This window comes from Falco cherrug, chromosome 6, assembly GCF_023634085.1.
Source record: "Falco cherrug isolate bFalChe1 chromosome 6, bFalChe1.pri, whole genome shotgun sequence".
Lineage (NCBI taxonomy): Eukaryota > Metazoa > Chordata > Aves > Falconiformes > Falconidae > Falco > Falco cherrug.
This window is the reverse complement of record NC_073702.1, coordinates 36,753,977-36,775,613: the sequence shown is the minus strand read 5'-3', so window position 1 is coordinate 36,775,613 and position 21,637 is coordinate 36,753,977. Positions and strand designations below refer to the sequence as shown.

Genomic DNA, 21,637 nt, shown 5'->3' with positions numbered 1-21,637 from the left:
ATATGTTCACAATGAACACCTTCATGGTTCTGAATATTCTGCTTTATTAATTGCCCTGGTATTTAATCTTTAGATTACAGAGCAAGACTTAGGACACGGAAAGAAAACAAGGGCTGATTCTGTTCTAAAATATTAGGTTACATATCTGTGTTAAGGTGACATGGCTTTTGAAGTCAGCTAGGAGTATTTGGCATAAATCCTATCCAAAGGGCAATCACAAGCCAAACCAGACAACTCTTGACACTGCTGTTGATCGTGTGTGGTGAAGGATCCCATGCATTTCATAAGGCAGCTCTACATTCTTCACACATTGCTAAGAGCAATAATTACATTGAAACATTATTTATGTCTCTCATAATGTGACTGCTTTATAAATTCACTAAGTAAATGGATCATGTAGCTAAACTTAACATTCATATTTAACATATTACAGAAGCAATAAAAAATCCCTTCACAAAATATAACCCATCCAGACTAATCCATGCAAAAAAGTATTTTCTTACAAGTAGTTTCAATGGAATTACTTAGGAATTAGCTGTGACACTGTAAAGAGAATGACACATCTGTTTTATATGAGTCTTGTTATCAAAATGTATTTTTTGCAGAGCCATGGAAATGACTCAGTCAAGTAAATGAGATCTCTTGACCTATTGCAAATGAGATTGCGTACTAGCAGTGCCTTTAACTTTTGTTAACGTATTTGTTTATTTTTGCTTAGAAACAGCCAAGTAAGAAACCTAGTTCCACATGAAGACAGCATAATATGGCCCAAACAAGTACACAGCCTTGAAATGACATAAATTTCGGAAATAAAACATGACATTTCAAATCAGCTCCCTAATAAAGTCTAAAAATATAAGAAAGTCTATCATGCTAGCCAGCAAGAACTGGTCTTTCACTTAAGGGATAGTTGGGTAATTATTCAAACCTGCACAAGACTGGATTGTCAAGTGAAATAATAATACAGAGGATCTCAGGATAATGAGATAGATCTTAAGGCCATTAGCAGTGGCTCTTATTAATACCGGCCAAGGTTCCCCAAGAAAGAGAGAGAATATTTAAATGAAACTTTTAGAGAACTAGTTTGAACTTGTGTATTTGAACAGCTTAGTACTGTCTCATAGTTTCCATTATTTCCTGAAGAAAAAGGTGCCTATCATGTAAGACTGTGAAATCAGTCAGGCTTTAGAGACTGAAATCCCTGAGGGCAGAAATTAAAAAAAAATTAAAAAATTTGAAAATCGAGACAAATTGGAATCCATACAGTTTATACTAAGAATCTTATCCTAGCAAAGTTTAAAGGTCTGGTTAGACACCCAGTTGTCTTCATTTCCTGATTCTTTCTCTCTCATTCAAAACAACCAAACCCAACATGTATCTTCTTTAACTTTAGATTTGACAAGAAGAACTATAGCTTTAGACACAAGGACTTTTGAGTTTGGAAGTGGAGGAAGAGATTACTTTTTCTCTACAAAATAGGTCCTGCTTATGAGACATTTGTATATGCATGCTTTGTGATCTTGCATTTGTTTGTTTTTAACCACTACAGCAACAGGAATAACTCAATAGCTGATGGTCATAGACAAGCTAGCTAATCCCTGGGAAAACTGTTGTCTGGCTTGCAGTTTATAAGGGACAGTATGGCCAGTGTGTCAGCAGTTGTCACAGATTAGAAATACTGCTTGTTTTAATATTCTCCTTATGAGCTTCTCCTAGGGACAAAGGTTTCCAAATACCAGACCAGAGCTAGGTCTGACGTGCCTGGCACACTCTAGCGAGGAACCCTCCTCCTCACCTTAATGAACACCTCCTCGGCTGACTGCACTCAGTGGCACTTGGACAATTAAGACAGACTAGGGTTTAGAGCAGTTTAAGCAAGAATGCTGACTAAGACTTTGCAAATCAAACATTAAAAGACTTATTAAATATTTTATGATCTTTTTACTTAGGTTCTGATCTGAAGTTTACTTCATCTGCTAGCCAGAGATATGCTGAAGGTTAATTGATGGAAGAAGAGTAAATAACAGCTGATGCTGCTGGCCCTAAGTATGCAAGGCATTTAAGAGTATTCCTAACCTCAAGTGTGCAGTCACTGACGTGCTCATTTGTCTCACTAGGTTAGTGTCACTAGGGCTCAGATATGTGATCAAATTACCGCAGCGAAAGTGGTTTAAGCTTATGTGTTTTCCCTTGTATTGTGTATTTGCACGTCTCCAATGACACCAAGTAATCCTTTAAATTGTGTTAATTTGATCATGTATCCAAGTATCCAGTGCAGTAAATTGGGATAGGTGGCTATGAAAAGTGGAGATGACGCCTTTTAGAAGACAAATAGCTTCCATGGAGGAGAGAGACATTCAACAGAAGTACTACAGCTCAGTCTACCAGTATTAGAATATAAATCTCTCCTCTTTCTCCTTCTGTAACTTATAAACCTGACCTGACAAATGGCTTTTGTGGATTTTGATTTTTCTTAAAAGGGAAAGAATTAACAAAACTCTTACAAACCAATTGTTGGTCTATTTTTGGCTACCTGACCTGGCTGATGTCAGTTAAAGCCCATCTAGATCTTGAAGAAAAATTCAGAAGCTCACCATCCAGCAAGCATTCTCATCATATTTGGGGCTTGGAGTTGAAAATTTTAACGTGGTCCAAACATCTAGCTTTAGAAAAGTACTGTTGAGCTTGCGCCTGAACTCCTTTTTGAGAGACATTTGGTAAGGGTTTGCACATACCAAAGTACAATTTATGTAATGAGCAGGAAGAGTTATTGGACTAACCATTTTTAATAGAGATTCCTTGTCTTTAATACAGAGCTACACAATAGAACTTAATAGCTTGTGGCAAGTAAATAATTTACACATGGATTGTGCCTGAATACAAATGTATACATAAAATATCACAGACTTAATGAAGGTGCTGTTTTTTTAAAAATCAATGGAATTGATTTTGCTGATAGGTCTGCATTTATATTTCTGTAAGCTGCATTTCGCTTTACCTGCACATGTGGCACAGTCGTGATTTTTAAGGGAGGCAGGGAAAAGTCTGCAAATGAAATTAGAAACTAAATACACAGAGCGTAGGTATTTTTGAAGTGTCTAGGGTAAGGCACTCGGAAATAACACTCCAGTGTGACCCAATGGTGTGGCTCATTTACAAACTACTTATCAGAAAAGGTCAACCTCTCAGGAACACTCATGACTACTCAGGGTGTTTTGCAGCATTTGAGCCCAATGAAGCTGGTAATGAAGACTTTTCCCCTCAACAGTGAACATTTTGGGTTGTTCAGCTTCAGTCAGCAGAGTGATTTGCATTTGGCTTGGGCTCCTACCAGAGGGGGAAGAAGATAGCGGCTGAATGAGGAGGTTAGTGTTGTGACTACCGCACAACTGAAGCCAAAAGGAACGTGGTCGGATGGGAGCAGAGGTGTTTGTTTCAGAGAGGGAGGGCATGGGATGACGGCCCCGTTACCATTGGGAGCACCAGCTTGTCTGCCAGGCCCAGAAGCTGTTTTACACTACAAAATACGTCCACACCTCACCCCTCCTCTTTCTAATGCACTGCTTTTATCATTGCTAATTCATAAAAGCCACACATTAAAGAAAAGCGCGGAGACAGATGCCGGAGCTGGGCCAGCGGGCCCGAAGACAGCGGTGGGGGGCAGGGGGCCCACCGCTGTCCTCGGCCCCACCACCTGCCCCTGCCTGTACGCCCCGCGGGGCTGAGCCAGCCCGCCTTACCTTTGGGGTGCCAGGGGTCCGTGAACTCGTACTTCCCCACGCCGATAGTCCGCAGCATCTGCACCCCGTTGTTGTTGTCGGGGCCCCCCGTGGCACTGGGGGGCAGCGGGGCGGCCGCCTGCCCATTGGTGGCAGGCGCGCTGCTGGGCAGGGCCGCCGAGGGCAGGGCCGGTGGCGGTGGTGGCAGCATGGGGCAGGCCAGGTGGCCGTTGCCCACTGCCCCAGGGCCCGGGTGGGCCACCGGGCCCACGCCGCTCATGGAGGACATGCTGAGGGGCTGGCTGTTGGTGTACAAGGGCTGGCTCTGGAGGTTGACCACCATGTTGCTGAGGGGCTGGGAGGGCTGCGGCTGGAGCTGGTAGTGGGCCGGCATCAGCGGGAGCTGGGGGGTGACGTGCGGAGGGAGGGAGGGTGTGACGCCGATGATGGGGGCCTGGACGTTGGCGGCTGGGCTGAAGGTGGGCGGCTGCGTCATGCCATAGGAGTGCGTGATCAGGGCGGGCTGGCTGCCGGCCGCCACTGTGGTGACCCAGGGCGCAGCACCTGCGGCATGAAGGAAGGCAATCAATGGTGGTGGGGTTCAACACGGGGGAGACCAGAAAAAAAATAAACACCCCCAGCCTTCCCTGCCTGCACACCCGCCTCCATTACCAAATTGTGCTGACGAGCCCTTCTCCTCCGTGATATCTACAGCGGTTCAGGGCCTGGAACCATTCTCAGCCAGTAAGTGCATAAAACCGCTATGGTGATGCGAGTGCAATTGTTAAAAATACTCATCAGGTGACATGCGGCATGTTTGCGGCTTTATGTATTTTGCGCTTTATGCGGCTTAAGCACACGCTTCCAAGAAAATTAACCTCTTTCCCTGCCGTGCTTTCATGGCTCCCTGACAAACACTCTGTGTGTATAATAACGGTGCTCCAGCCACTACAAAGAGATTGTAATTAGGCGTCTGGCATAGTAGCACAATGTATGATATGTGTCTGGAAGCTGGAAATCATTTCAGGTAGTTCTGGACATAAAAGAGGTCTTAAAGTATTACAGAGTGCCTTTTCCTCTAGTGAAGGCAGGGAAGGAGAATAAAAACACCACTCTAATGAACTTGCAGGCATCTTAATACATTTATATTAGCCCCAGCACAGAAGAAACTTGAGGGGTCTTTACAATGAGAGAAAAAAACCTGCTAAAGAATAAAGACAGGGCTCACAATGAAGTCTAATTTACGGAGGTAAATGGAGATAGTGCATTGAATTTGCTTTGAATGATTTTCCCTTGTAGAATTACAAATAAGATTAGAAACATACCTGGGTTTTCATTCTCCCTCATCTGTTTAGATGGAGGCTCATCAGTGTCCCAGGGTGTGGACTGATTGATGGGTGTCTGTCCCCACCTGACGCTTGTTGCAAGTCCTTGAGGCTGATTTTCAGTCTTGGAAATGCAAGGCGTCTGCCAAAGAGAGAGAAAAATACAGAATAAAAATGTTTAGACTATTGGGAACAATTAAAGTTTCTCGCAGCTAATAGCTTACTTGTTTGTTTGTTTGTTACAGGCCAAGAAGATATCCTAAGATCTTTAAATATCGTTCTCCTCCAGGCTTGCATGGCAAGTCCATATAGAAAATACAATATATTTGAAAAAAATATACTTCTGGAAATTTAATAGATCAAGCTTAAAAAAAAAAATCCCCAACAAACTAGCATTTTCAGAAATAAGTTGCTTCTTTTACCTTGAAAATTAACATCCCCCCCCCCCCCCCCCCCCGAGATATGGTAATATCCATTCAGTCACAGCTCACATAAAATGGGACAATCTTCTGTTTGCTCAGTCTGTTCCAAAAATAGTGAGTTTTGTTTAGCAGAAGACAGAACAAGAGAGACTTATTTACAACCACAGGACAAATTACTGTAGAACAGTAAAGAGAAGGCTTAGTATTTACTGTCTGTCAACCCTTAAAATTGAATGCCAATAAAAAAAAAAAAAAAAAAGAGCATAACAGTCATTGGCCACTAAAGTGAGTATGTTGGCAGTTCTTCAGAGATGTTAAAATAACTGTAAAGTAGGGGAAGGACTGGGGCTAAATAATCATCAAAGGGGATATGATCTGAAAGAGATTTCTTGATAAAGAAACTATCACATGTATTTAAATGCTAAGCCAGTCCCCCCCTGCGGTTTTAAGAGATCTTCCCAAACAACCATGCCTTTGCTGAGAAAAGGCCTGTAGAAAACAAGGGTGCTCCGACAGGTCTTGTTTATTTAACTCTGCAGTATATTTCATTGCTGGAAGATTAAAAGTTTTTTTGTTTTGTTTTTACTGATGTCAGAACCTCTAAACCAAGAAAACGGAACCAGCTGCTTATTGCTGAATGCGTATTGAGGGCTGAAGTCATAAAGAACAGGAGACCAGTCTGAGCGATTGCTTGTTTGCCTTACATCTGGGAAGTAATTTAGCTCTAAGATGGAAGTAAGGCAGCTCCATAAATGCCCTGGGTCACATAGTACCAATGAAATCTCTGTCAACACCAGCAGCATTTTTCCCCTATCACCAGTACCTCAATCACCCTATGAAAAGAAGTCGTTAGCAGACCCATTTATGACCTCTGCAAATAGATGCACACCTTCCCAAGCCCAACACTCATTTCTCCTGTCTTTACATCCATTGGAGGTGCCTGCTTCCTCCTGACCCTCCCTTCTCCTCCAGCAATACCCTAGTTAGCTCTTCTGCCCTGCTCCAATGCTCCCATCTTCATCCAAGCGCCTCTGACATCTCCTGTCACCCACTCCCTTTTCCACCCGAGCTTTATCCTCCTTGGGCTCTGGGAGTCAGGAATTCTGGGTGCAGACCTTGGTGGAAGATAGGGGTTTTGCTGTGCTGCTCTCTTTGCTTCCATAAGCCACATTGGGAATATTTTCCTTGCTAGAAATGCTATACTTCATTAAATGCAATGTTCAGAGGGAAATGTGATTCTTAGTGTCTTTTTCTATGGAATCTTTAAGTTAGAATTTTCAGCTTGTGTCCAAATTATTACTGTTTTTTTTTTTTTAAATGCATCAATTTATTTTTTTCCATGGTTTTGGGGGTCTTTTTGTTATTTAAGGTGGCTTTTTTGGTTGTTGATTTTTAAATTATTTATTTTTAAATTTTTTTTTATTTGTCATTTAACTTCTCCAGATTTTTTTCTATTCTACTGGCACCAAGGACAATGATATCCAGATTTTAGATTCACATTTCCTTCTACCCCCACCATTTTGATGACATCTACAACTTTTGCAGCAGAAAAGTCAGGAAGGCAAAAAGAGAGGACATGCAGACAAGCAAGAGCTTTAAGATTTGTTCTGTTGTATTCATGGCAAAGAAAGGGCAGGAGGAAAAGAAATAAATCTTAGTTTTGAAATGCTTTCTATTTATAAATTGTCCTGAGAAAAGGCTTAATCTGAACACCTTTAGCTTTTACATTGTACAAGGTCTTTGACAGGGGAGGATATAACACTGTTGGTGGTTTACCAGTTCACATTAGCAGTATCCCTTTGGATCTAGCTAAACTGTTTAACAGTGGCCAAAGCACTCTGCAGTAGAAAAAGAAAGAAAAAAAACCCCAAAAGCACCACCAGCATTCTCTGCCTATATATCAGCTAAGATACTTCCCCCAGAAACACTACTATTTATCCTGAAGAAAAGCTTTAAAAAACAGTAAATGCAATATAGAGAACTGGGCATTTTTATGAATCATCAAAGATAGACAGGAGGATTCAGAACTCAAATCATGCCCTGTACATTCCACATGTGGCACCTGTGTGCTGCATTTCTTTGTTGTATGAACTGGGTCTTATAAGTGGGTTTGAAATACATACTTCTCATTATTGTGTGCATTGTCAGGATGTACAGCATCTTGTGTAACTTTGTTACATCCCCAAGCTGCTTTAAAACAGTGTTGATCTAAAATAAGGAAAAAATATTCTTGTACCTTAAATAATACAGAACCACACACATGCTATAATTTTAAAGGAACCCATATGTTCTGTACAGAATGGGTAAGAAAGGGAATATGTGACAGAATTCTCCTAAATCCTACAAAAACCAGTTGCCTGTTTTGCAACTGAAAGCTTGCTTTCCAAAAAACTAGAGCACCAGATCAGACACATTTAAAACTGGTGGAGTTAGCACCCATATCTAGATCTAAATTCCATATTCTGAACATTTAAAAAGAGGAAGGAGGTTTGGATGTTTGCTGTGAATAAATACTTCTGCTCTGATTCCACAAAATGCTAGTTTTAAAATTTTTTTTTTCCCCACTAAATATGCTCACGAACCCTGCTTCTTAGAGGCTCAGTGGACTTAAATGCACAAGTCCAGCACATGGCTTTCAAACTGTACTCCTGAGCTTGTATTTATTTAATCAGAAAGAGCTAGAGATTAGTTGGTATGAAATCACAGCACACATACCTGAAACATAGATTAGACAATAACGGTGGTGAAAAACAGCTTACTGAACTTTTTAAAAAATATATATATACTTCTGGTCTCTGATCTAATTTCTACGTTATTTTTCTTAATACATGAAGGGTTACATTACAAGTGTTACATGTCTGATCCGATTGCAGCAATTATTGATTTGCGTATCTGGAAAGCAAAATTATTTCCAGCGTTATCAAACAAAGGAACTTTCTGTCCATGCGCTCAGGCACATGACAGCACTCTATTTGATGCCTTTAATGTACAACACAAATGACCAAAAAATGGCCTGTATTATGCTAGTTGTGCAGGGGGAAGAGATGTGTTCCATTAGTGATCTGCAGACTTCACAGAAACTAATTGTACAATGTTACACTTTTATCTTTAGCTTTCATGTCAGATACTTGTTTGAATTAAACACGAGACTCATGAAAAAAGGAAATGCATTAGAAAATCTACTGGGTATACATTTAAAAGTACTGCCAAATGTCTATTTACATGAAAAGACAAGAAGGTTTCTGAAAGGTCTGTTGAAGCCTGGCTAGTCAACAGCAGCACTGGCTATTTAATTGCCTGAAATTGATGGCAGCCTACAAAGATTACTAACACAATTATGTGCATCTTTGTAGCACCCCAAAAATCCTCAATCTGTCCTCTTTGTCATGGATAGAGTACTCCAAATCCAAATCTGAGGAATTTTTTCCTCTTTTGTTTGAAATAACTCTTAAGAACCAATAAAAAATTTCTGCTGAAGCTTGCACTTCACCTCATGCCTGGCACTTCGAACTCCAGCAATGAGCAATCTCCCAGTTTTAAGGAAATTAACTGCAATACAGATGTACAGGCAGAATGGAGCAAGATGGAACAATTTCAGAATTACATGAGACTAACACAGACAAGTTGCCAGGTTGTCGATTTTTTTGTAGCTCTAACAGTCATAAACCATGGCCCATAGGCAACAGTAATTGGTGTACAGCTGGTCCACTGAACCTTATTAAATTAAAACATTAAAAACCTTCAGATTCATGGGGCTTTTCAGAATATCCACAAGAAAGTTCGTGGGTTCACAGCAATCAGCTTGTGCTAAAGATTGAGAATCAGTGATTCAGTCTATACTGCATCAGTTTACATGGTTACTATTAGGTGTTCAGGAGGCATAGCTACAGCTAAGTCTGACTTCACATCCAATGTTTTACAAATCTTTGATGAAATAAGATAAACTTTTAGTAAGACCTTGTTTACATCAATGGAAACATAAAACCTCCTGTACTACTACCAGTATTACAGAGTATGTTAGTGGAATTTAAAAAAACCCAACCGAACAATGACAAAAATCCAACAACAAAAATGCCACTACAATCTTCCCCAGGCTCAACATCACCAAACACATCCTGGAAGGTCCTTACAAACACATTTGAGGAATTTCCCCAAAGGCTTGCAAAACTGCTGACATACTTCCTGCTATGGCTTAGAGTGCTAAGACCTATTCAAACAGTTGCATGAGCAAAAAAGAACTAATCTGGATAGAGGGAACCTATTTGTGGTTCCTAGCGACCAAAATTATTTTACTAAGGCCTTCATTTAAAGTGATGGATGAGAAGTAGCGATTCTCTGTTCCAATTATCCAAAAGAGATTGGGAATGGCAGCTTAATACTAAGATAATGTATCCAATATGCAACCCACTCTATTTTCTCTCCCCATTGAAAATAAAAAGGCTAAGACACACGCGTGCATAGAGGAAAACATTCCCTCCCACAGATTCAGGTTTTATGGCCTGTCATGGTTAAAAGCAACTTGAATTTAATGAGGGAATTCCTTTTAAAGCCGTTAGCTATGCCTTGCTCTAACAAGTAATGACTGGTTGGGTTTTAAGCCTGAACATGTCTGGTGTTCTAAAAAGCTTAGTGGCCTCTGCACCAAAGAGTTTATGGTCTAATTTGTAGTTCACGCTGCTGAATACTGCATGAAACAGGTATTGTGTGCATGAGGCATGCATGTAAAATCTGAACCACATCAAGACAGATCTTCATCTGGGACAAATTCCTATACCGTGTTGGACAGGATCCCTAGCACATTTCTAAGTCTAGTCAGAGGTCAAAAAAGCTCTTAAGGATGGATGCAGTGCTTTTAAAGATGCAGTGATGACAGCAATATCTCCCTAGCAGTGGCTGTTGGGCTCGGCTATGGAAATGAAACCGTTGTTTTAAGAGATGGATGTACTGTAATGTATTAAACGCCTAAGAGATATGGACAGGCCAGCATGCAAGAGGAACAGAAATAGCTGTTCTGTAGTAAAACCTCATTCAAGAACTTGCTCATGGGTGGAGAGAAGAACTTATCTACCTTATAGTTCCCATCACCAGGCAATTCTGCGATGACACAGTGTTGTTTTTCTCTTTCCAAAGCTAATGTGGGAGCAGCAAGAAAGAGAATAATACAGTTAACTCATAGGAAAAATGTTGCTACCCTGCATAAAAGACAAAAAAAGCCTGAGTTCCCTCTTGAGTGGAGAGAATAACTTAATACTGGCATCTTAAACACCATCCAGTGATGAGCCATCAGGCAGTGTGAGCTCTGGAGCACTAAGGTAAAGCCTCCAGGCGAGACATGTGGCTACGCAGGAGGGTACAGTCTGCATCCATTCCTGTTTTTCAGATGGTTTAAAGACACTCCCCACCTGGAGGTTAATGATATGGGCTAGGAGAAACCCATGAGTGCAGTGGGGCCCATGTCCCTGTGTCGGATGCACTCATTTGCTCTATGTGAACCTACTTTAGCAGGGGGTTGGAATAGATGATCTCCAGTGATTCCTTCCAACCCTGACCATGGTGTGATTCTGTGACCCCTTAACCAAACTAGCGGTAGTTTGGTACAGGCTCCAAAGGAGGTAAAGTCCTGAGCTGTAGCCAGGCCAAGAACTTCTCCAGTTTCAACCTGTTCTCTGAAAACCCACAAAGGAGCAGAGTGACACAGTAAGCATCGATGTGATGCAGATGGGCTTGGAACACCAATCATGCAATTAATACATGAATAGCAGGTGGCTTTCCCAAGACTCATTTATCAAGGAGCAAAGGAAGTTGTGGGTACAAGGAGTCTCATGCATGCCTTTCCCATCACATGTAATTTGCTTATGAGCCAACCACTTTATTCCATAAATATGACAGCCTAAGTGAGGCTCCTTTGAGCTCTTCCAGCCAGGCAGCACGGCTGCATGGTGGTGATCTCCCCTTGAGCTGGGACACCTCTCAAGGTTGCTCCTTGAGTAGAGAGACCTTCTACCAATGGCAGATCTTTGGTGACTGATAGCATGCTAAATTAATGCTAATAAAACATTACTAATCCAGGTAGCTACTCAATATTAATTATTTTAAACTTTGTATAGATAATCCCATTAGACATAAAACATTATCCATGTTTGAGACTAGCTGCACCTAGGCTCCATAAGGAGTTTAGAAAGCAAGAGGGTCCACTCTAAACCTTGTGACTCAACAGAAGGGTCTTCCTCACTCTGTATTTCTTCTATTAGACATAAACCATTGTCCAAGTCTGAGACTCAAGATTGGACCTGGCTGCATCTAAGCTCCATTAGGGATTTAGAAAGCAAGGGGGTCCACTCTGAACCTTGTGACTCCATGGGAGGGCGTTCCTTACCCTTTTGTGTCTCTGGTCTGTCTGAAACATTTTAACTTAATTTTCCTTTCCACGTTTCTTCCATGCAGTAATTAATAAGATAAACTTTGCCATCAAACTTATTGAACCTTGGTAAATCACTGTTAAAATTTTGTTAAATTCCATTGAACTTACTGAACTACCTCAATAAAACACATTTCTGCTTCTCTCTTCTGAGTGAGATGCATTCCACCCACTCATGACAGTCCCAGACAGGCACAGCACAACTACCTTTACCCAGCCCTGATCCCCGCTCTATGCATAGGGGCTTCTCACCCCCCAGTTTGTAAGCTGTTAAGAAGGCAGATGCATACACATGTCCAGCTTCTGCCCCCCACCAGCATCAACCGCATATTTCCTGGACTGAGCCTCTTCGCTATCTCATTTGCATTTCTGCCTCAGTTATCCTCCTAAAGGAGACAGTCAGCCAAATTCCCAATTCTGACCATGTAATGGAAGATAACTCCACACTGGGAATGCGTCAACTGCTACTGTCTCATTAATCCTTCCTAAGGCTCGCTATTGACATTGGCTGCAGGCTTGCGGATGCAAGAGGAGGAATGAGGTTATGGAAAAGGAGGGATAAAGATGGGATAGAAGGCGGCTGTGGATTGACCATAGGTGGTATCGTTCTGGTGGCTGCACTGCTGAGGACAACCACTGTTCTCACACCAGTGCTCCAGTCAGGTGCTCAGTATTAGCTGGGAATGAATGTGGGACCATGGAATGATATAAGTGCTTCACAAATGCCACTTTGTAGTCTGTCTTGGCAAATTACACCAGCAGAGGCTCAGGTACTCACCCAGCTGCCTTCGTTTCTCAGCGAGAACATCAGGGAACGGAGCTGAGGTATTGGACCGAGGTCCCGGCTGCGACACTTGCTGCTCCAGGACACCAGGGACATCAGCGCACGACACTGGGTTCGAGCACAGAAGCCCCACTTTAGCCTGAGCAGAACCTCCTCTGCTAACATGGTCGGCATGCAGATCAACCCCAAATCAGAGCAAAGCTATGAATGCAAAATCATCTCACAACGGAGGAGAAAACGCGCAACATCAGGAACAACGCGGCAGCACGTACTACAGAGAACATGCACTGCACAATGCAAGAGGGCTCTCAGAGATCCTGCAGGCATTCCATGGTAGAGACAGATAAACCCAGTTCATCATAAGTGCTTTTTGTCAGAGGGCAAAAGAAAATACGGGTAATAATGGAAAAAGTGCTTGTCACACCAGAATCCCAAGAGTGTACAAAGGATGTAACCTTTGTGTACTGGCAAAGCTACTGAAGAATGACCTAACGGCAGACTGCTTGAAAACTAAACATTTATCTTGAATGCAAATGCTGCCCATTGATAGGTTCAGAAGTCACTCCGTATGGCATTTTGTTCCCAACTTTCTCATGGATTTCTTTTAATTATCCAAACAGGATCCTGAATTTCATTCTGGATCAGGGCCTAGAGCACTAGAAATAAAGAAAGGAATACTCATAAAGTAAAAGCTGTGCCACTTTAGGCTCCAATCCCAGTATTAATTTACTGCTATAAATGTTCCCTTTTGTTGCATCGGATGCCGACATTTTACATTCAAGCCCTCTGAATTCATTGTTTCAACTGTAGTACACACTCCGTGGCAGGAAAGTGCATGTTCTCTGCCTACACAGCAGGCACATTAAAAAAGTAAAAGAAAAAAAACCCAAACCCAACAAAAAAACGAGATAAGCCTGTGAGTGTTGAAGAGTGCTGCATGATACTACTGATTTATTAACTTGGCTTGATCAATAAGGCTATCATCAAGGGCACATTTAGTTTGCACATAAATTTCACTTTCTATCAAGCACTTTTATGTGCTCACTTTAGTTTCCATAATCTGATCCAGGTCTCAGGAAGCTTTCTTTAAGGGAGAACAGAGAATTCTTTTTCTAAAAAAAGGATCAAAGTATACTCTGTCAACTCTCAAACAAAAGGACAGTCAGTACTGTAGAAACAGCATGCTTACCTTTCACAGCAAAAAGAAAAGCAAAAGCCTATAGGTCCAGATTTATCACTGCCTTAAGTTCATCAACATCAATTGAGCTATTAAATTGTGGCTGAATTTGGCTCATACCAATTTAAAAATTTCAACTTTCTTTGAGCGTCTTCCATCAGTAAGATGCTAATTTAATGCATAATTTAAATTCCACTGTCCTTTAACTCAGCATTTGTAAATAATTAAAAAAGAACTAAAAATCCTTTTACATTTACAAAGCTGCCCCCCTTTTTCTACTGCAAAACAACAAAGCTTTTCAATCAAGGATTTATTTATTCTTTAAATCTGAAAGTAAAAGCCGTATAAAAGATGAGGAGAAACTGATTTACAAGATAAAACAATTAGCTCTGGGATATGTACATTAAGACTAATAAATTTCACATCATATTTTAAAGGAGTGGAGGAGGAATCCCAGATATATTAGACTTTATTCAAATTCTATTGAAATGTTCAATTAAGAGCATCTTATGAAGGTAAGTTATGCAGTCACTAAAATTAAGATGTGAAAAACAGGACTAGAGCACTGTATCTCTCAAAGAGGCTATACACTTTAATAATCCATTCCTTTTCCTACACAAAGATAACATCTAAAATCTGGCTATTCCTGTAATTGCTCTGGTCTTGTTAAAAAAACTGGGTTGTGCAGGAGAAACACAAATGTATTCCACAGTAAAAAAATACTAAAATAATATACTGCATTCCCTTTTAATCCAAAACCATGTATCTCAATGATTCTTATTAAAATATCTCTCTTTTTTTTTTTTTTTTTTTTTTTTTCTGTGCAGACAGATGAAAATGCATTTTGAGACTCAAACAAGTCTGTGCAGAAACAGCTCGAACCCATCAATCTCCCAGTTGGTTCTTAAAGGAAGCTAAACATTCACCAAGCTGTTCCGACCAGACGTGACTGGCAGATCCTTTTTGAGAATGAGGTCTCAAGATATAACCCCGCTTCCATTTGGATTCATAGCTTTCATAACACAAGAAGTTCAGGGCAGGATCAGACATTGGTCGGTCATTTAATTTGATTTACAACAGAGTGCTAATATTTGTTTTTTCTGGAAACACAGTCACCATTTCCTCCAATTTTTCCGCTCTGTAGGTTTTACATCAAAGTATTCCTGCTCATTTTGTTTCCGGATCTCCATGCTACCAGTAGGAAGCTGCCCAGTTCTGTTTTCCTTCAGCAGAACTGATCTGTGGAGTAGCATGAACACTTCAGCTGCCTCAGCCATCATCCTTCTAAAAGATTTATGGCAAACACATTGCATACCAAGCTATAAATCTAGCAAATGGCTATTAGACATACTTTGCTGTCCACAGCCACACAATTTAAAGAAAAACAGATAATGGTATAGCTGTGGCTAGCGTTACTAGTAGGCCTGCCAAAATCGTGCTGCATTGCCACCCATTTTTTCCAGGCACCTCACTCTCATTTTTGGGGTATGAATCAGATGATCCTTCAATATTACTCTGTTTGTGGCAACCCATGGTGCTACACAGCCGTTTATCATCCAAGGATAAATGGGTACTCTTAGGATTAAGCTCTACTTAGATTTCCTTCTACAACAAATTGTTTTACATTCCTTTACTTTTTATTCCTTGCAGATGAAATTCTTCTAGGTGTCCAGTTTGGGCCATTGGACTCGTTAAGAAGAGGAAACCCAGCAAGGGTGAGGAGCCTGGCAAAGACTCTGTGCTTTTGAAAATCCTCTGTTAGAGTATCTTTTAAAGAAAATTTATGCTACTAAAAACATAAAACCTCCTACTCTCTTTGCTTCTAGGAAGTTAACACAAAGTAAACCGCCTCTAAAAATAATCTCCCACTCAAGAAACTTCAGGGTGGCAGGGAGAGAGAAGGGGTTACAGTGAGCCCTAAATAACACAGGTTGGTTCTGTAAGCCATGTAGGGAAGGACAAGCTATAATTAAACGACCTTTGGTAGGGATACCTCACCTACAACAGCAAGTCATGAGCTGATCTTCCTAATTCTCCTCCTCCGCTGCTGCAGGTCCACCAGCAGCTACTGTTTCGGCTAGGATGGGTGCAGGGCTGACAGTGCCCTTGTAACCCCCAGGATGAACTGCCAGCGATACCAGCGTGAGGTCTTTGCAGATAATAGCCCTTAAGAGGCAGCATGTCCCCAGCTGAACTTGCTGGGGCTTTCAGAAGAGGCAAAGGGAGTTTAGCTGTTCTTTGTGCAACCATCGCCTCCAGAAGGCAGAGGCTTGGTTTGCTGTAATAAAGCTTCAATTAGAACACAAATCTATAAATATCTAACAGTGCAGAACAAAATGGCCAATTTTGGGCACAAGTATTGATCAGAGTGAGAGAAGAGTCAAAACAGGACCAAACATCTACTTTTAAAAAAATAGTTAAAAATGGGATACTTTCCACACAACAGGTAGAGATCAAAATCATCTTCGTTGCAAATCCCAAATCTCCTTTCCCACCCCTAGCACAGTTTTTGGAGTAACCATTAGCTCCAGGCAAGCACTGACTGTGCACCAGTCTATCCAGACCTTATTAGAACAAAGTGGTTTTTTTTAATTTGATGATTCTGTGCCAAATCCAAACAGATCACATGCTGACTCCCTTCAAGTCATTGAGTCATTAAGAAAGTTGAGTCATTAAGCAAGACCCTGCACAACACCTCTGCCTCAGAAAGGGTCAGAGAGTTTGTGAGATTAATATGCTTTGAGAGGAGATATAAAATGGGACTAGACAATTGTAGGTCTTTTTCTACTGAACCTCTATTCTATTCTATTCTATTCCATTCCATTCCAAATACATAAATAAACATGTATATATACATCTCTCCCCTTGTACTACTGAAATGTGGATGCTATTAAAATGTTCACATCTGCTTCTTTCTAAAGGAAGTCCAAACTCCATGGGCTGAGGAAGAAAAAGAAGAGGTAAAAGCTGACAGACTAGCCAAGGATCTGCTTTTCTAATGCTGCATTTGATTAATTATGTGATTTATTTTCAATGACTGGTTCAATCAATCCTGATCAAATTAACAAAGACAATGATCAGAAATACCAGACTAAAACATAATACAAATGATTTGGTTCCAGGGGATCCAATCAAATGAAACAGGATTAAATTAACCAGTGATCGGATTAAGCAGAAGTTGCTGTATAGAGTCAGAAATGTATCAGTACTTTGGGCCATTTGCTGTGTCTGTAGGTTGCCATTTCCAGCTCTTCCTAGAGCTCTCAATAAGTTTTAAACAAAATTTTTAACCAAAATTTTTCTTCCCAGGTATCACAAGGGTAATGCTGCTATTATTATTATTATTATTATTATTATTATTATTATTATTATTATTTCACAGTACCAGAGAACCTGGGGCTCTGCCATAGTAGGCATCCTCTAAAGAAAAAATTACACCCCCATACACCCCCCCAGCAATCTGTACCTGAAGGAGTTTACAGTCTATGTGCGCTACATAGAGATCAAAAGGTGACAGAATATCAGGATACAATAAAAAAGACAGAAAACCCCATTTAATTCTACAATGTTAGCAAAGCACAAAGATGAAAAAGCTACTGTTCAACAAGGAACATTAATGAAAGTTGCCAGTAATACAGCTGGAAATGCAGTTCTTACGTAAAAATCAAAGTAAATACAAGTATCAGAGGAAAAGTACCTACATTTGCTGTGTGCTGAGCTAAACCCTGAGCAGCCAACAAGGCCCTACAGCACTGAACAGAGATGCAGCTTCAAATGGCTTGAGCTCGTGCTGGTTCAGCTGGACCCATTAACAATCAGCTCAGAGGGACTTTGCGTCCAAGGCGAGGCAAAAGAAACGGTGGGGACATCAGAAGCCAGCTCATTTGGTAGTACATAGGAAAATGTAAATGCTAAAAGTTAGAGAGTGAAACCAAACTCGATTCCTGGCCTTTTCTTCCACTAAGAGAATTGTTTAAAATATAAACTTAAGGGATGGGGAGAGGTATTCCCTAAGGACTTCTAATAAAGCTGCTTTAGGATGTTGGCAGGCAGTCTTGCTTGTGAACCCTGGCCCCACATGCTACAGTGGGATGAGGAAGGGCACGGGACTGCTGGATGTGCCACTTGCATGGCAGTGGTCCTCAGTAACACAAGGCAGAGGAAAGCTACAGAGCCATCAATCACACTATGCACATCAGGGACCAAAGCAGAGTGTCCTCCCCATTTTTCAAATAAGGAAAAAAGAAAAAAAAAAGCACGTGCCAGTAATCTGAACAAAGGCCAAAGCACATGTAAACAGGTCAGATCCAAAGCAACTGTCCCACCCATCTTGTGTCTCTTATAGAAGTATTCAGAAGTCGTATGGAAAGACTCCTTTCTTCTAAGTTCATTCAATAGCACTTCAGCTCCTAGGTATACGCTGCCCAGTAACTGTAAGCAGACATCACGTTCATCCTGCAAATGGGCATCTGTCACCTGCCAGATTTTAGTCACTTGTGATTGCCCTAGGACTTTTCATGTATATAGGGAACAGACCAAGCTAACTATTTTGGCAAGCAATAGCTGACCTCTGGAGTTTGGGTTGGTCTTTGCCCCAAATGAAACCACTGGAAACATCAGACTAACTTCTGATGGTCAGCAAACTTGAGGCTTGCCCATAAGGTCTGGTTTGCATGGCCATGGCCACATGTCCTCTCTTTGCTGCTCACCGTTTGCACCAGATATTGACAGTGAAGGACTATCCTTGTAAGACTGAATGTTTGAGGAGCTGGTTTACTCACTGAACTTGAGAAAGTATTGAGAGAAACATTTCTCTCTCCCTTCCCACAACTTAAAGATTTAATATTTTATCTTTCTTTTCAGCTGCCACGATGAGTATATTTTAAAGCATCAGTGCTTTCCAGTCAAAAGACATTTGGCATTATGATTAAGAATGCATCATTTTTTCTCTTCTGTCCCCTTAAAAAACATCTTATTTGTATGTGCGGTCTTTTTCTCATGCTCTGCCTTGCTACATTTTTTTCCCCAGTCTCATTGCAATTTCTTTCTTGAGTATTCTCAGTTTCATTTTCTTACTTTATTTTCCCCATGTCTCTATCTCTCTTCTCACCCTTTCTATCATACTCTCTCCTAAGTGAAATGAGAACCCAATTATACTCCTGTTAGAACTGAACTTTCAAATCCATCATGTGCTAGTGGGCTCAAAATTAGGCAAATAAATTCCCTCAACCCTACAAATTAAATTGAATCTTTGCATGTGTTCTTTTAAGAGCACAAAGATGTCAAGTATTCACCCAGCTGTCACAAAATATGATGAGCAGGCACTTTGTATTCATATAGATTTTCTAAATCATTTGTCAGATTTAACAGAAATGCTAATGGATCCAAAAGTAAATTCTAGTCTATCCTAAATATCTGGTTATTATTTGTATTACAGTAGAACTCAGAATAGTCAGTCGAGGATCAGGGTACAATCTCAATGCATTTCGCACACAAAGAAAAAGATAATTTAGATGATGTGCAGGTATTATTTTGCACTTTCTCAAATTTTATCTTACTATTTTAACCAACACCCTCCTCATAGGTATACTCAACTTCATTTAAGAATAAAAGTACCATCAGCTTGTAAGCATCATTACCTAATGTGCCTGCTATTGAAACCCAGGTCTTATATTTGCTAAAGCCAGCAACTGTCTCCTCGGCGTAGATACTGAAGGAAAAAACCTATCATGAAGGTCAGACTGCTGATGCTTTGTTTCAATAGAGCTCATGATGGAAGTGAGCTGAGCAAGATCAGCCTCACCATGTGGATGGGAACTTGTACAGAGCTGGCGACGATGCTGGTGTAACTGGTCTGCGTAGGTCCAGCATGTCCCAAACATGTAGGATTCACTGCCCCGGCACTAAACATCTGTACAGTATTTCTCAGGTGGTCAGTCTAACACATTCAGGGAACCTGTGAGGGGATGAACATATCCTAGAGAGCTGTTCTCGATGTACGACCCTGGCTGTTTGTCTAAAAACCTATTAAGGCATCGCTTAAAGCAGGAGGCCAGCAGATCCTGGCTGTCAGTGATAATCCACTGCCAAAATCAATACCGTTGGCAAGCTTGCTTCATGGATATTTACGATCAAAGGGCACATTTTCCAAGAATGTATTGACAGTACCATTGTTTTGGCCCAATTTCAGCTCCAGTAATTACATTTTTGCCTGCCTAATAATCCCCTGACGCTTTGAGGAGATGGGGGAGCCCTCTCATCCATCCCCACGTGGCTTCAGGGCACCAAGGCCGCATTCAGCACCAAACGGTACACACTTCAGCAGTGGGCACAGTCCTCCCTGTATAGATTGTACACAGCAGTTACTACCCAAAAAGCTTCGTGATTCTTAAGGAGGTGAAAGGTGTAAGATACTGCTGTTACTGTTATTTAAAAAATTATTTATGTGCCTCTGGAACTAGTCATCTTGAGACATCTTTTAATTACCTTCTCTTTCACGAGTAAATTGGTACATTTAAATTATTTACTGAAGGTTGAGCTAGGTAGGTCTCAGTTTGTACTTTTTATTATTTTGCTAATAGAAGTAAAATATCTATAAAATGTGACTGTCTACAGCTTTTCAATACCCAGCTTCAGGGAGTTCAAGCCCTTTCAGATCTAGCTGGGAGAGCTAATTCCACCGGCAAACTAAAAATCTGCCTTTCTCAGTAGAATAAAACTCCTGTTTACAGCTGTATAGGGCATAAAATGGGAGGTTTTAAACTTGTGACATTTCCATGTTGGGAAAAGCTGTCACACATCCAGCACAGTATCTTACCTTGAGCTGCAAGCCCAGGGGCATTAGTAGCATTAGCCTAACTGTAAGAGTACCAGAGGGAAAGAACGGTGTAATCAAAACACTTAAAAAAGCCTCCCAAAATCTTTTTTATATTCAGAAAACAGAAGCTTCCCCGCTGGGAAGGAACTCCTATTTCCAGCTGTATGTGCTCACAATCCTGCTTCTCAAAAACTTTTCAGTAGTGCTCAACTGAGTGACTCCTGCCCATCAGGAATCCTGGCTTGCATTATTTTGGAGCAATCTCTAAATGGACAAAGTGAGAGAAAGCACCGTTTTTATTTTATTTTTTTACAAGTTATTTTAAAATCTAAGCAACTGTTGGAAGCTGCTCTGAGCCAGAAACCGGTCAAATCAATCCTGTAAACACAGTTTTGTGGGCAAAGGAAGATGTGCTAAATACAAGTCATCCTCAGCTGCCTTCGTCCGCATCCCCTGCACTCCTCCAACTTCTCAAAGGGACTATTTGGAGCATTTAAACAACTATGTACGAATTTAAATAGACATCGTTGAACATATTTTGTATTAAAATGTAAAAGGAATGCCAAAGCTAGCCCAGGAAAAAAAAAAAAAAAGAACCAGAAAAGTATGTATATGAGAAAGACTATTTAATAAAGTATAAGTGCATGAATTTATTCTGGAGCTTTTGCATGTGTCAGAGGGAGTGGAAAGGAGGTGAGCAGAAGATGAGAAAATACGAGATAAGACACAAAGTGACAGAAAAAAGCACCAGCTCGGAAAGAAAGAAGCAGGCAGGGGAAAAGACTGTCTTGCAGATAAGCAAAAGCTCTGTGTACAACATGGGGGGAATTTTTAAATGCTGAGCTTTTACCTACTAACATCAGCAGGGTTATTATTACTAACTTGGTAAGATCTAGGGGCAGCAGTTAAACAATGTAATATAGGTACCTAATTCAGGTGTCATGCCTACTGCTCTCCATTGGTCTGTTAGAAGCT

General features: G+C 40.9%; 1 protein-coding gene across 2 annotated transcripts in view; it reads right to left on the bottom strand.

Moving 5' to 3' along the window:
• Positions 1–21,637, bottom strand: part of KLHL29 (kelch like family member 29) — a 405,487-nt gene that overhangs the window by 138,859 nt on the left and 244,991 nt on the right. For both annotated transcript variants that reach the window (XM_055714310.1, XM_055714311.1), the window contains exons 4-5: positions 5,045–5,186; positions 3,741–4,283 (exon numbers count right to left, since the gene is read on the bottom strand). In XM_055714310.1, coding sequence (XP_055570285.1) covers positions 3,741–4,283; positions 5,045–5,186 — 685 coding nt within the window. The remainder of the gene's footprint in view (positions 1–3,740; positions 4,284–5,044; positions 5,187–21,637) is intronic.